Below are 15,306 nucleotides of genomic sequence, written 5' to 3' on the forward strand. Positions count from 1 at the left end.
AAGGCACCCTGGAGTCCAATCCACTGCTCATTAGAGGATCTGCAGTACAGTATGTAACTGCCGCATCCCTGACAGATGGCTGTCCACACTCTGCTTCAACACCTCCAGCTAAGGACTGCCCGCCAGTTCACAAGGCAGCCTGTTCTGCTCTCCAGCAGCTCTTCCCTTTAGGAAGTTTCTCCTAATGTTCAGCTGGAATCCTCTTCCTTGCCAATTTCCACCCGTCCGTTCTAGGATTCCTAATGAATTGGTTTCGCTTTGGAAATGAGGCCAGGTAATTTGAAGAGAATTTGTGAAGCGTCCCTCAGAGCCTGTGTTCTTCACACGCTCCACCACTCCCCACAACACATACATACCCCAAAGTGCCAAGCTACAAGCCAAGAGGTGGCCCATTTCCTCCCAGCCCCCTTCGCCGGCTGATGCTTGGGTTTTGGTCAGATGTCCCACCAGGCTAACCTCACACTACCTTGCTTGTGTTTGGAATGATGGCTTCTTGCCAAGAGCAACAGAGCTTGCGTATGGGGAGGAAATCCACTGCAGGGCCATCAACAGCAACCCCTTCCAGGGCTGGGGAGGCAGGGAACTTTTCACTGCAGGCAGGCACACAGAAGTGATTCAACTCTCGCTGTGCATGTGGGGAGGGAAGAGAAGTTGGGGAAGCCAAAAGAGCAACAGAGAGCCAGGGATGCTCAATTTCTTAAGTGCTGTGCTGGGAGGGTGGAGGGGAAACTGTGTAATTATTTCTCAAAGAGTTAAGGGTTGTCTAGGAAAGAGGTTTCAGTTTCCCTGCATGAATCAGCAAAAAATGAGCTTGAGGAGGTTCATCAAATTCCACCTCGAAGGTCATCCCAACTGTGTCAATATCAGATGGTGAGCTGTTCCCCCCCACACACACTTTTTCCATGAAAATCCGTGTGCATTTTTGTGGTGCATTTCCCCCAAAGTGCGGATCAACTGTGTGCATTTTTCAAATGTAGCCCTCCCTCTCTGTTGATGAAAGGTTATTTGTGCACATTTTTCAAAGTACGGCTTTTTCCATGCGCATTTACCAAGTGTATACATTTTGATGCAATTTTTTTTTGTCCTCTGCAAATCACACTACAAGTTCAGAAATGCATGGACTTGACATCAGCTTGCATTCGGCTCCACGTTCAGTTCTGGGAGGTACAAATTGGGTATGTTCTGGTCAAAAACAAGTTGAAATTAATTTTTCATACCACTCTACTTCCTTGCTATTCCTATGTACTTCTTTTGTCCCACTGTGACAAGGGATGTCGGAGGAATCCGCTTGGGGGGTAGAGCTTGGTGAGTTTTTGTCAGCTCAGTCCCCCAGACTCCGTCTCGCAGATCCTCAAGTGGGCCCGACATCAGCACACGCCAAGTTGGGCAGGCTCATGGGTTTCCTCTTTTTTCATTTGCACAAATTGCAATGTGCGCAGAATCATAAATATAAATATTTGTGCAAAATTGCTGCTGTAAATAGTACAATTTGCACAAAATTGTGCTATTTACAGTAGAGATTTTGCACAAATCGTGATTTCCGTAAATATTCATACCCATGATTTTGTGCAAATTGTACTAACATATTTTTTTTTAAAAGGCGGGGAAGTTCCATTCACCTTCCTGGGATTGGTGGGGGTGGGTGGGAGTGGGGCAAATTCCCATCTCAGGAGTAGGGTGGACAGTGATTAGGGATAGCACAGGTGCCTGACTGGGTCCAGGAAACGGCTGAATCCCCCCCTGCCCCTGCCCGTGCCCCTGAACCCAGTTCAGTGAACCTCAACCCCCCACCCCGCATGGGAGACTCACCACAGCCACCTGGCATCCATGCACGTGTCCATTTTTGTGCAAGATGGGGCTCTGTCTTTTCATAAATCTACTGTTTGCACATTAAACCATAGAATAGTAGAATCATAAAATAGTAGAGCTGGCAGGGGCCTATCCAGCTATAGAAATGAAACTTTACAGCCACCATTGGGTAGATCTACTGTGCAAACAGTAGATCTGTGAAAATACAGAACCCCATCTTGCGCAAAATAGCAGCTCATCAAAAAATGAGAGCTGCTGAGAGCCCCCCAGATGGCCCAGCAGCTTGCCCCATGCTGCTCAACATGCCCAGTAAGCAGCAGGAGTTCAGCGAGCAGTAGGTGGGTGCATGGGAGGTTCCATCCATCCGTACCAGCAATGCGTGGCCAAAAAAAGAGCAAACGCATCACCAAGAAAGAGGACAAAAGGGGACATGATTTGCATAAAATCTGCATATGTTATTTGATGTGCAAAGCTGCAAATTTAGAAATGGTTCTTATAATTTAAATAGAAATGCAATATCTCTTACCATAGTGGAGAAGAATATGACCAAGTGACCTCAGTCTGCTGTCCAGATGCTAGCGGTTGGTGGGTAATTTCCCTTGCCTGCTCTGTCTTCTGATACATGCTTATCTTTAAACTGGAATTGGACCAGACAGCCTTCAAAGAGAGGACTGTTCTCTGTAAAGGAGGACATATGGCCACCCTGTTCCACAGGAATGCTTTCATCCCACACTGCAGCCAAAAAAATCTCTTTAAGCCAGCCCCATGTCCTTAAATAACCTCTAATTATCTAAATATTCTAGATGTTTCCCCACCCCACCCCTGCCCCCCACCTGCTGGAAGAAATGAGATTGGATGATATACCTTCACAGGGCTCAAGAGCTGTTTATATAACCCATTTCTTTCAAACAGAAAGTTTCCCCTCAAAAAACAGGTGCTGAATATAGAACTTCCCTGGGTAACTTTCTTCCACCGTTCATGTAGCAAGATTCTTCCTGATACTCAAGCTGAGTCTAATTCTTTCCTCCTTTAACCCAAGGAGGAAAATGTTCAGGGCGGGGAACGCTTAATGCTCTGAACAGGTCAACCGTGGGAGTAACTCACCAAAGGAGATCATGGCATCTCTTTAAACTCTCTTCCCCCAGGCAATTTTGAACAACTATCCATGGAGGAATGTGTGGGTGTATTCTGGAATTGCAGCAATCCAGCACTGAAAACTGGTCCTGGGGCCAGCAAGAATCCAACAAGCTCATAAATAGCAAGCAAGGTTCTAGAGTACAAAGATTAGGGCACATGCGTCTGATCTCAGAAGCTAAGCAGGGTCAGCCCTGGTTTGTACTTGGATGGGAGACCGCCTGGGAATCAGGCGTCCTGCACTGAGCAGGGGGTTGGTCTCGATGGTCTTGTAGGCCCCTTCCCACCCTGTGATTCTATGCCACCATGAGATCATAAAGTCAAAGTCAGGCTTGAATGGGCCATGTCTGGAATGTCTCAAGTTCTGGGCACCACATTTTAAGAAGGATGTTGTTTAAGAAGGACATTGTTAAACTGGAGCATGTCCAGAGGAGGGTGGCAAGGGAGGTGTGAGGTTTAGAAGCAGAAACCAAGTCCTATGAGGAACAGTTAAAAAAGCTGGGCATGTTTAACTTACATAAAGAGAGTCACGATAGTGGTCTTCATAAGAACATAAGAAGAGCCCTGCTGGATCAGACTAAGGGTCCATCTAGTCCAGCATTCTGTTCACACAGTGGCCAACCAGCTTTCACATATCTGAAAAGCTGTCAGACAGAGAATGGAACAGAGTCATTCTCTGTGGCTCTAGACAGCAGGACTAGAACCAATAGGTGGAAATTCTGGGGAAGTCAATTTTGGCATAGGAGAAACTTCCTAACAATAAAAGCTGATCGGTGTGGAACAGGCTGCTTTGGGAAGTGGTGGGCTCTCCTTCACTGCAGGTAGTTAAGCAGAGGCTGTCAGGGATGCTGCCACTGGGAGATTTCTGCACTGAGAAGGGAGGTAGACTAGATGACCTCCAAGCTTCCTTGTAATTGTAAAATGTTATGATTCTCTAGCAGTCAGTCATCAAATGCAGCAGCAAAGGCAGCACTGCCCCACATGGCATGAATGTGCCTCCTAGAATATGCCCGAGAATGCACAGGGTTTCTGTGGCTGTATTGGCCCCAGGAGAGTAGCCAAGTCATTTGTAGTGTCAGAGGGGCCTAGAGATCCATAATGCTTGCTTAAGTTCATTATTGGTGCAATTCCCATGCTAGCAAGCCTCTGAGCATGTGCAGATGAGTCAAAAGGCCGATAACAGCCTTCTTGGTGCATTCCTTGCTAATGAGGAGAGTCGAGTCTTCATCTCTGATGTGCCTGGGAAGCAAAGTCTGTTTACAGGTGGCTGTGCCTGAGAATCAAACACTTTTAGCCTATGCTGAGAATGAACGCTAGGGGTGTGTGCTGCTTAAAAGCTGCTTATTGCTAACCTGCAGAGTATAAGACCCATTGTGCCCAGTGGCTCGGGGTTCAGAGAAGCTGTCTGATCCAACCATTGGGTATGCCTGTGTGCTGTAAGTTACCCAATAAAGTCTCCTTGTAAGTAAACCTTTGAGTCTGATGTATCACTATCTTAGCACTTCTAACCTAACAGCTCAACGCCCACTGCAGGGGCGATACATTGGCAGGCTAGTCCATTCTGTTCCTAGAGTTAAGAACATCAGAAGAGTCCTGCTGGGTCCATCTAATCCACCACCCTGTTTCTTACAGTGGCCAGCCAGGAAGCCCATAAGCCAGGTAAGAAGGCCATGGAATCTGGCAGTCAAATAGCCCTGCTGGATTGCGCTGAAAGTCCATCTAGTCCATGTACTTTTTCTTACAGCAGTCAACTAGATGCATCTTAGAAGCAGGGATGTCAGAGGAATCCATTTGGGGGGTGAAGCTCGGCGACCCGACCATCCACCAGCTGGCTTGACTCAGACTTTGCCAAGCTAAGCCAGCTGGTGGATTTTCCAATGGCCCAACAGCAAGGGCAGGAAGAACTTCTCTCATGCATCCTCCTCCCCGTACTGTTGCGCTACGGCCTCTGCTGCCATAGTAGAGGGATGGGAGGAGGAGAGGGGAGCAGAGCTCCCTTCTTCGCCTCCCATCCTGGCTACTGCAGCAGCGGGACAGGAGGAGGACAAGACAGGAGTCCCTCCCATCCTTCTCTTGTCCCGCCAGTGCTGCTGCCACTGCAGTAACCAGGATGGGAGGAGGAGAAAGGAGCGGTGCTCCTTGCTTGTCCTCTGTTTTGTGCACACTGGGGCCTCTGTGTGCAAGTCCTTCGTTCTCCGTCCTGGGGTCAGGAGGGAGAACAAAAGACTTGCACACATAGAAAATGGATGAGAGGGAGCACCACTTCCCTCCCCTCCTCCATTTTGTGCACCGCGACCCCACCGCTGTGTGCAACCGGCTCCTTCTCCCCCTCACGGGACCTGGGAGGAGGAGAAGGAGCCAGTTGAGCATGGCAGCAGACTTTTTTTGTGCAAAATGGTGCCGTGTGATGGTGGGGACTCCAGCCACTATCACTCGCCACCATTTTGCACAAAAAAACCTTGGTAAAGTTCCCAAGTTTCAGGAATTGTACTGTGGCTTGGCCCACCTATGCATGTTGAGCCAAGTCTGTCACGGGAATCCGTTGAGTCTCCAAAGGGCCAGATTTCCCCATGACAGACAACCCTACTTAGAAGTCAAAACAAAACAAAACAAATTACCTAAGGTTTTTTTTAAAGAGATGCTTAGAAAAATTATCCATATCTGAATTTCACCTTAAAGTACCTGATCTGATTTCCTAAGTGACACTGGTCCATTAGGAACCCTCCATTATTTTCTATTTCATTTCCAGTTTTTGTACAGGGTGCTGTGCCTATTCAGTTTGTGCAATTGTTCTTCCCCCTTAATTGTATGATCCCAGCCAATCAGAGATATGGATGCCTCCCAATCAGGAATTAGAAATGCTTCTGAAAGTCTATTGTGTGATCCCAGCCAATGAAGGATACAAGATGCTTCTTCTCACTCGAATTCATTCCCAGATTTTGGAGTTCCCTAATGAAGGATGAGAAGTTTTCCCTGTTCCATCCCTTTAGTATTTTTATTTCAGTTTAGTTAGGAGAATTCTAAAATTGATTCTGGAATTGTAGTATGTGCAGTTTTCCACAGCTTCCAGGTCCTTCAATTCATTTGTGCATGTACACACACAGACACATACTGCTCTGTCTAAACTATGTGTGCATGTACACTGATTAAACACTGCAGAAAAACAATATTGATGTGATCCTATGGGCAACTTCATCAAGATTCTTTTTGTGCAGTGTTTTATTGATGGAGTCCTGCACACTGGTATAAGATCACCCAGAAGAATTTTGATACAACTGTACATATGATCACACCAAGATGGCTCTTTTCCACTGCATTATAAATCAATGCACATATGTTTTTTGCACACATGTTCTAAGGAAGAGGGATGGAGGGCACACATAAACCAAAGGAAATGAAAGCTGAACAAAGTCATTCAGACTTTTTTTGCAGTGTTTTATTGCTCAGCTTTTGTAATGTAAAAAGGGGGGGGGAGTTGGGAATGAACAGAAGGAAATGAAAGTTATGATGTTCTGTGCATGCTCAGTGCTTTGTGCAAAATTTAGAAACAATATAAAAACACATAAACAATAAGGTATTTCTAATGTATCAGGTTCCACTTCAGAAACAAGACCTGGACATTCAGAACTCCCACATCTGTGATGAAATTTCAGTGAGAAGCATTTCAGAAAGGTTTGTATCCCTGATTGGCTAGGATCATGCAGTAAAGGAGGAAGGAGAATCCCTGTCGCAGTTAACAAAAAATGGCACCAAAGCAATGTGAGATTGCAGGAATAATAAAGTGTGCATAAAACACCGAAGGGGAAGGTGGGGTGACTGTTGTTTTTCTGTTAGTTTCTCACAGTTCTTGACTCTCATATAATCTTACATACATCCGAGGTTGAGAATTGGGTTTAGCTCTTATGCCAGCTGATCAGAAGTGGCCACTGTTATCTGTTATCACATCTTTTTCTCAACTGTCCTGCCACAAGAAGAGAGAAAGCAATGCACTTACCAGTCCATTGCAGTTACTGATGGCGACTTTCGAGTTCAGGTACTCATCCTGTAAGTGGCCAGCGTAGTGGCAGTCTTCATGGAATTCGTGCTGCCTGTCTATCCCGTCTCGTTTCCAGTACTCGACTCGGAAACGCTCCGCCAGCAGGTTGGTGTGTAACGTCAGGTTGAGGAGGAACTGAGTCCGGTGGGCAGAGACCTTGTAGAAGACTTGCTGTTCCGGCGGTTCGTAGGGCAGGTGACCCATGCTGCGCCGAGACCTCTGTTTCCGTTGGCTTTTCATGTCAAAGCTGAGAAATTCACCATTCTGATCCACCTGGACTGGGAAGGCGATTTCATAGTGGTTGAGGCTAGAGAGGAACTCCTCTGTTGGGTGAAAAAGGGACACGCAATAGTGACCCAGGGCGCACACAAAGTGCATCCTATCTATTAATTATTTCAGAATTTCACTCAGTGCTACATTCCACCACTCCTGAATGACAACTGAACTAGGAGATTTAAAATTTCATTCTGGAATTGGAGGGTGTGGGATACACAAGAGCTTTCAATGTATCTCCAACTTTCCTCTCCATCTGTGTTACCAACGCACACATACACATTGATACAACTTCATCCACTTAGATTCCTGCATTGAGCAAGGGGTTGGACTCGATGGTCTTATAGGCCCCTTCCAACCCTGCTAGTCTATGATTCTATGAACCCTCCACCCAGGAAAACTATCTTGCTAATATCAACCTGCCTGAGCATTATGATTGGCTTCTGAGGCCCTGAGCTCTGGTCCTCAGCAAGGCTTATTAGGCTGGTGAATATCAGCAACAGGGCCCTTTTGGTTGTGGGCCCCATCATTTTGCAACCCTCTTCTCTGGGAGATACGTATGGTAATCTTTGGGATGATCTTATAGTTTATTTTTATTTCAGAAGGTTTTATAACTCTTTTATCTGTGAGGGCATTATTTTGTATTATATGGTTATACATTTTATATTTGATTGTTTGGATGTTTAATAGGCTATTGTAAGCTGCCCTGAGAGGGTTGATGACCTGAAAGGGTAGGACATTAAATTCTATTAAATAAAGAAATAAATCACACACACACCTGCCCCTTTTGCTGCTGAGGAATTGGAGTGGCCATTTCAGAGGGGTGTGGATGGGTGTATGTGTCAGCCATTTTGTCTGGTTCATACTGTGGGGACACATCAGAGCAGTGGTGGCAATGAAGACTTGGGGGTTGTTTTAAGCATCTTAAAAGCTACTGCCTGTTGAAGGTGGCAGCGACTGCCCTTTTTCTCTTCCTCAACCTGTTCCCTCCGACATTTAATCAAAGCTGCGGCAGCTGGAGCCCCCAGCAGCAGCCATGTTTTCCTACTCCCAGCATGCTTTGGTCTGGCTGCCATGGCTTTAATTGGTGGCAGGGAGAAAGAAGGGGAGGAGAGGAAGCTGCCCTTGCCCTCACAGGTGGTGACTTTTAAGACATTAAAAAGAAAAAAGAAAAAGAAGGAGCCAAGCCATTGTTCCCTCTCCTGCTCTGGGAAGTGCAGCCCCAACTCAGCCCAAATGAACTGGTTTACCCAACTGATTTGTCCCCCCCAAAATGAGTGCCCGGCCCACTTTTTCTGTTTTGTGCATGGGTGGAAAATGCTGTCAGATTTAGTGCGCATGACTCCCAAATGAAAGACACATCACTTGTCTGTAGTTTGTGTTTTTTTAAGCAATGCACACATCAGGAAAGTCAGGATTCTTGAGGAATTCAGTCTTTGCAAATTCCAATATGAACGGACCCAATCCTCAGTTCCAGGAGTAATATGCAGTTCAGCACGCACTTATCCTTCACATTCTGTACTTCTCCGAATTTTGCGATGTAGCTCTTGGCTCAAAAAGCATCTCGAAATGTGTTGAAAGCTGCATATTTTGCAATCAAATTGGTGTAGAAATGCATGCTTTGAGATACAATCTGTTTAGAAATTGATATTTTGTGAGAAAATACGTATTTAAATGTGATTCTTTTGTGCATACTTAAAAAAAAAAACACAGGTCAATGGGGAAATGGGACGGAACGGACTTATGAATGAACTCGTATGAAAATGACATGGACTGGAATTAGACCATGGTTGGGCAAGCGTAGGAGATCCAGAGCCATTTTCTCCCTCTGCCTACCCCCCCCCCACATGACATACTCTGTGGGGCACCATGCAGTCCATATGGCTTTCCCCCAAAAAAGTTGAAAAGCGGGGGAACCACCAGTTTGCATTTGAAATTCAGTGGCAAACTGCTCTGTAGCATAAGAACATAAGAAAAGCCATGTTGGATCAGACCAAGGGTCCATCTAGTCCATCATTCTGTTCACACCGTGGCCAACCAGCTGTCGACTTGGAACCCACAAGCCGGACATGAGTGCAAAAGCACCCTCCCACCCATGTTCCCCAGCATGTGGTGTACATAGCACTACAGAGTAGTATAAGGGGTAAATTTTCAAGCTAAATCTAACCGTTTTTGGTGCTCTGTAGCAGCTAAGGGGCATCAAAAGGGCCACATTTAGCTTGCAAGCAAGCTAAATTTGGCTGTTTTAGCGTTCCATAAATGCCACAGATGCCACTTTTTTCATTTAAAAATGGTTTGGGAGGGCTGAGGGGGGCACATGAGACACATGGGATGTGGGCTGCCCACTCCTGAATTAGACAGATCCATCCATCCTTACAGTAAAGCCGCTGAGGAGTGGAGAAGAAATGGGAAGGAACTGGAGGCTGAGATAAAATGCTCATGTAAATGGCCCTTACAAATGGAGGAGCAGGGAATAGAGTAATGGAGGATTCCACGTTAGAAACAAGACTGACTAATTCCGGATGCTGAACTCTGGGATGGAACTGGGAGAAGGAGAGTAGCAGGATCATCCATAGCATCTGCTATTGTTTCCCACCCTTGGTTCTCGAGTTGGCTTCCCTTTGCCAAATGCTAACAGGATGGGCTTTTTCGACAGGCCTATAACTGTCATAGCCGGGATGCTTTTGACTTCTCTCCCAAACCACAAACACCTCTGATGCTGATGCTGCGGCCTCACAGATTGTTTCTTTCTCTTCCCCTCTCTGTTGCAGTTTCTTGGCTCCTTTGTGGAAATGAAAGTGTGAGCCTGTTTGTCTCGGACACTCCAATCGAATATGTCCTGCTGCCACACCTATTTCTTAAGGCTGCTAGCTTGCTTAAGCGTACAGAAATGCGTTATGCTGATTATTTCAGCTAGAGAAACTGATGGAGCACCTCTCCCAGCATGAACCTACCCGGACTCTATGCTCATCATCTAAGGCCTCCTTCGAGGGAGGCTTGGAAGGCAGCAACAAGGGAGAGGGCCTTCTTGTTGTTGCCCCCCCACAATTATGAAATAATCTCCCCAACAAGGCCCACCTGGCGCCCACTGTGTTATCTTTTGGGCACCAGATTAAGACGTTCCTCTTCGCTCAGGCATTTGCCAGCAAATGATGAGGTTTTAACCAGGTCCTGAGTTGTTCTTAGTGTTGAAAATTGTTTAGATATGTGTGTGTCTGTGTGTGTGCTGTCTGTTTATATGTTTGAATGTAAATGGTTTTTCATACTGTGTATAATGTATTTTAATGGTTTTAAATCTTTATAAACCTCCCTATTGGGCGGTATAGAAATGTAATAAATGAAATTAAATGAAAATGAGGCGGTTTCCCCTGTTCTGTTCCGTGATGGCTTCAAGGGTTCACCCTGCCCTGAGTTCTAGTCCTCAGGAATTCTGGCTTAATTTAGGTTTACTAAAGCCTCATCAGTTCCACCACTGGAGCATGAGCTGTTTGCTGCAGATCTCACCACCATTTATTATTCCCTCCATGTCAAGCGTGGCCCTCCAGATATTTTGGCTCACAACTCCCATCATCTCTCACCATTAGGACAGATGGGAATTGTAGTCTAAAATATGTGGAGACAGTGGTTGAGCTAGTTAATATTAGACCCTGGATTTTTTAATAGTCTCAGGGTGAGGGTTATACAGGGATGGACAAATGAGCAATATTCGCAATGGCTAGGATTCTCCAAACAGTCCTTTACGCTGCACTGTCTCTTGCCTGATTCCTGCTTGTGTTTCTGATTGCTGCTTGCTCTGTGCGAATAGGAAAATTGCAATGATCAAATAGGATATTTGCACACATTTCCCCAAATTTTTATAATTTCCTACTTTGTGCAGCTTTCCTCCATAAACGAAAGCAGGCTGATTCAGCCTAGAGGGGAAGTGTGTGGAAATTTGGAAATGTGCACAAAACCAAAGCGGGGAAGTTGCGCAAACTGAACACAAGCATATGTCCGCCAATGTGTGAACATGTTCAGCAGACACGTGCTCATGATTGTGTCTGGGTCTTCGAACAGAGTGTGTTTGCATCTTTGGCAAGCAAGAACTGAATTCTCGTACATTCCTAGCTTTATATGGCCTTGTATATCACTTCAGTTGTGAAGCACCAAAGAACATTTCTATTCCCCCACAAGGGCCATTCCACGCTTTACAACCACTTCTGCATTCCTTATATGTTAGGAAATTTGTCAACCCTGCTGTCAAAAAGACTCTCTAAGCCTGTGCAGTTTTGCGTTTTAAGCTCACTTAAATCATAGCAACATAATGACTGCAGGAATAAGATGGAGTTTGTGTCTGCTATGCCGATGCCACCCTCTGGGTGGTCATTTGGGGGGCTGGGGGGGGGGCAAAATCCTGACTTAGGTGCACTCCTGACGGGAGGGGCAATAACAACATCAAGTTGTGATTGATGCCCATGGTTTAATAAGATATATTTTTAATGTCAGCTATCATAGGAACATATAAGAACATCAGAAGAGCAGTGCTGGATCAGACCACAGGCCCCTGGTCCAGCATTCTGTTTCCACAGTGGCCAACCAGAGACACCAGTGGGAACCCCACAAGCAGGACATGAACACAACAGCACCTGCCTGCCCATGTTCCCCAGCCATTGGCCTACACAGGCATACTGCCTCTGATACTGGAGGCAATACATAGCCATCATGACTTGCAATTTTACCCCGTTGTTTTGTATTGTTTCCTTTATTTATTTATTTAATTTATTTCATTTCATTTTGTTATTGTTGTTGTAATTCTTTACTAGTAGTGTATTTTAAACAGCAGTTTCTAATATTTTATATGTAAACCACAGAGATTTTAACATATTAAGTGGTACAAGATATTATTAATAAATAATAAATCCATATTAGTGAATAATAAATAAATATTATTAAAAAACAATAAATTACAATTAATATTATTATTTATAGTATTGATGATGTCATTAATATTAATTAATAATAATACATTTAGTATTAATAATAAATAAATAAATAAATAGTAAGTGAACAGTCACTACTGATAGTCTTATTCTCTCATTGACTGATAGCCATTGGTGAAGCCATCATTCTCTCTCCCTCAATGACCCTTTGACAGTTCCTTCCATGCTTTCTGAGGAAAGAAATATAGCCTGGTTTGGGATGAAGGTACAGGGGTCCTGGTGAGTTCTGCCCCTCCACCACCACCCCAAATGCAAACAGGCCTTTCTCTGGGTTTCTGGGGGTGGCTAGGCAAGCTGCCCACAGTAGGCATAGTGGCAACCACTCCTGGCCGCTTACTAAGCAGCCTGCTGGCTGCAGTGCTGCATGGAGCTCCCAGACTGTATATGTGTACTGGCTGGCAGTGTGGTACTGGCTGGCATCAAGGTGGCAGCACTGGCCAATATATGGTAGGGACAGCAGAGGAATCCGTCCTGGATTCAAGTCCACTGACCTTTTGGCAGCTTTCTCCCCAGACTCCAGCTCGCTTATCCGCAAGGATTCGACCTGTGTGAGCTGGGCCAGCTCGCGGACTTCCGCCACTGGCACCGCTCTGTGCAGACCCCTCACACTTTCCTTGCCAGTGCCTTCACCAGCAAGGAGCGCACAAGGAGTTTGTGCATGGTGCCTGCAGCAGTGGCGGCTGGCAGTGGCGGGGACTCTTGTGGTTGCCACCCACCACCCATCGCTGCCATGTGCACATGTCTCCCAGGTCCTGGGAGGGAGAAGGAGACATTTGTGAACAGTGGGGTTGCTGTGTGCGAGTCTCTCCTTTTCCCTTCCAGGGCCTGAGAGGGAGATGGACAGACCCATGCACAGTGACCCTGCCATGGCTGGGAGTCCATGAGTCCCAGTAGGGAGCCTGTGGCTCAGCTCACTAACACAAGCCAAGCCAGGGACTCGGGAGAAATCCGACAAGCCCCAAGAGGCCAGATTTCCCTGCACCAGACATCTTTAGTATATGCCAAGAGCTTAGCTGGATGCTGGACTATGCAGAGCCTCCATGTTAATAATGCCAGCCAGGAGACATGCACTGTACGGGCCCAGAGTTTCTCTTGGCACTACCAGGACCCCTGTGCTGAGCTGCATCAGTTCAGCAGCAGCTGCAGTGGACTCAGCCAAGGCCACTGGCATTTGCCTCACCATGTTGGGTGGTGCCAGGGCTGCCCTGGTGCCCAAATTCATGCCCAAAGTTCTGAACTGAGAACCCTTCAGGTTAGGGGTGGCACATTCCCAGTTTGATAGCTTAGCACAAAGGTGTCAAATCACTTGTAGCCTGAGGGCTGGTTTCCATTTCAGAGAAGCTCTCAGGGGCCACATTCCAGTGGGGAACATAAGAACATCAGAAGAGCCCTTCTGGATCAGATCAAGGGTCCATCTAGCCCAGCATTCTGTTCCACAGTGGCCAACCAGCTGCTCACAAGAAATCCACAAGAAGTACTCGAGTGCAACAGCACCCTCCCGCCCCTGTTCCCCAGAAACTGGTGTACGCTGACCCTGATGCTGGAGGTGGCATGAAGACATCAGGACCAGTAGCCATTGATAGCCTTCTCCCCCAGGAATTTGTCCAACCCCCTTTTCAAGCCATCCAAATTGGTGGCCATCACTACATCTTGTGGTAGCGAGTTCCATAGTTTAACTCTGCATAGTGTGAAGAAGCCTTTCCTTGTATCTGTCCTGAATCTTCCATCAATCAGTTTCATGGGATGAGCCCAGTTCTAGTATTATGTGAGGCAGAAAACTGGTATGCAGAACCAAAGGCAAATTGGGAAGGGCCACAAATATGGGCATATTTTAGCTTCAATCTCTCACTGACAGTCACTTAGCTTTAGGGGAGACATTTCAACCTTTTAGAATGGGAAAGAAACTGCAAAAGCAGGGAAACAACCAAATGGTTGTCAGTCAGGGGATAGTGGTGAGGCCAAGGAAAGGGGGCATGTCCAATTGGGGAAACCCAGAGTGCCTGATTGGGATTCCAGTTGGGCTGTATTTAGCCCACGGGCCTGAGGTTCAGCACCCCTTGGCTTTAGGGGCTAAATCTTGCTTGCGCATAGACTCTCGAGGGCTATTTGAAATGACTAGCGATACATCTCTAGGCGGTTGTGTACATTCCCCAGGGTGGCGCTCAGTGCCCGTGCCTTTCGGCCCCAAACCCCTGTACCTTGCGATTGGAATGTGTAGCCAGGAAGGCAGCCCACAGACATGGCAGAGACGAGCATCCAGGTCAGAAGCCTCCATGCTGTTGCCATAATGGGCAGCAATGCTCTGTGCGGTGCGGGCTGCATTGGACCAGGTGCACAGGATGTTCCCCCACATTTCTTTCTTTGAGCCACCACTTATGCTAAGAGAGGTGTCCCCAGGTCCTTGGTGGCCATTCTTAGCCACTGGGCGCTCTCTGGAGTGACAGGGCAGGTGTTGTAGCACGTCGAAGCAGGATCCTGTTCCTCAGCATGTGCTGGTCATTTGCGGCATTGCTCTGTCGGAAGGGAGGAGAAGGGCACAGTTAAGGGGAGCAACACCGAACGGAGAGAGGAGATTTGGGGGAATGCATACACTGTATTCTGGCACAGAGAGACTTAGGGGTCCAGTCAACCTTACTGGAGGGAGAACCTAACCCAGGCATTACTTCTGCCGCTGTTTCCCATACCTGCTGTGCACCAATTCATTACCTACCAGTAGTGTACATCAGGAGCTGGGATACTGGAGGAATCCATCTTGGGGGTGGAGCCTTCATCAGCTCAGCCCTGCAGACTTTGACTTGTTTCCCTGTGAGCTGGCCCAACTGGATCTGAATCGAGTCGGGCCAGCTTGCGGATTTTTCCAGGTTTTAAAAACTGTTCACATAATTTGAAATGCATGCAACTTCCTGCCACAACTTGTGCAACTTATGCGAATTGTGCCTGCGATTTGTGTAATTTATGTCAGCTGTGCCTGCAATTTGCATATATTATGCCATTTGCAGCCTAAATTTGCATAATTAAGCAAATTGTGCTCCCCACAATTTGTGCACATTTCAAATTTATGTAAATAAAATGGCT

The 15,306-nt window shown here is 46.5% G+C and overlaps 1 protein-coding gene across 1 annotated transcript in view; it reads right to left on the reverse strand.

The window, feature by feature from the left end:
* ADAMTS10 (ADAM metallopeptidase with thrombospondin type 1 motif 10) overlaps positions 1–14,517 on the reverse strand; it is an 80,993-nt gene extending 66,476 nt beyond the window's left edge. Inside the window, exons 1-2 of the mRNA XM_084825529.1 lie at positions 14,430–14,517; positions 6,938–7,302 (exon numbers count right to left, since the gene is read on the reverse strand). Of these exons, the coding sequence (XP_084681655.1) occupies positions 6,938–7,302; positions 14,430–14,517 (453 nt within the window). The remainder of the gene's footprint in view (positions 1–6,937; positions 7,303–14,429) is intronic.
* Between the last annotated feature and the right edge of the window lie 789 nt (positions 14,518–15,306).

The sequence above is a fragment of the Heloderma suspectum genome, chromosome Z, assembly GCF_057233095.1.
Source record: "Heloderma suspectum isolate Gila_16-S chromosome Z, 16-S_ref, whole genome shotgun sequence".
In the NCBI taxonomy this organism is placed as follows: Eukaryota; Metazoa; Chordata; class Lepidosauria; order Squamata; family Helodermatidae; genus Heloderma; species Heloderma suspectum.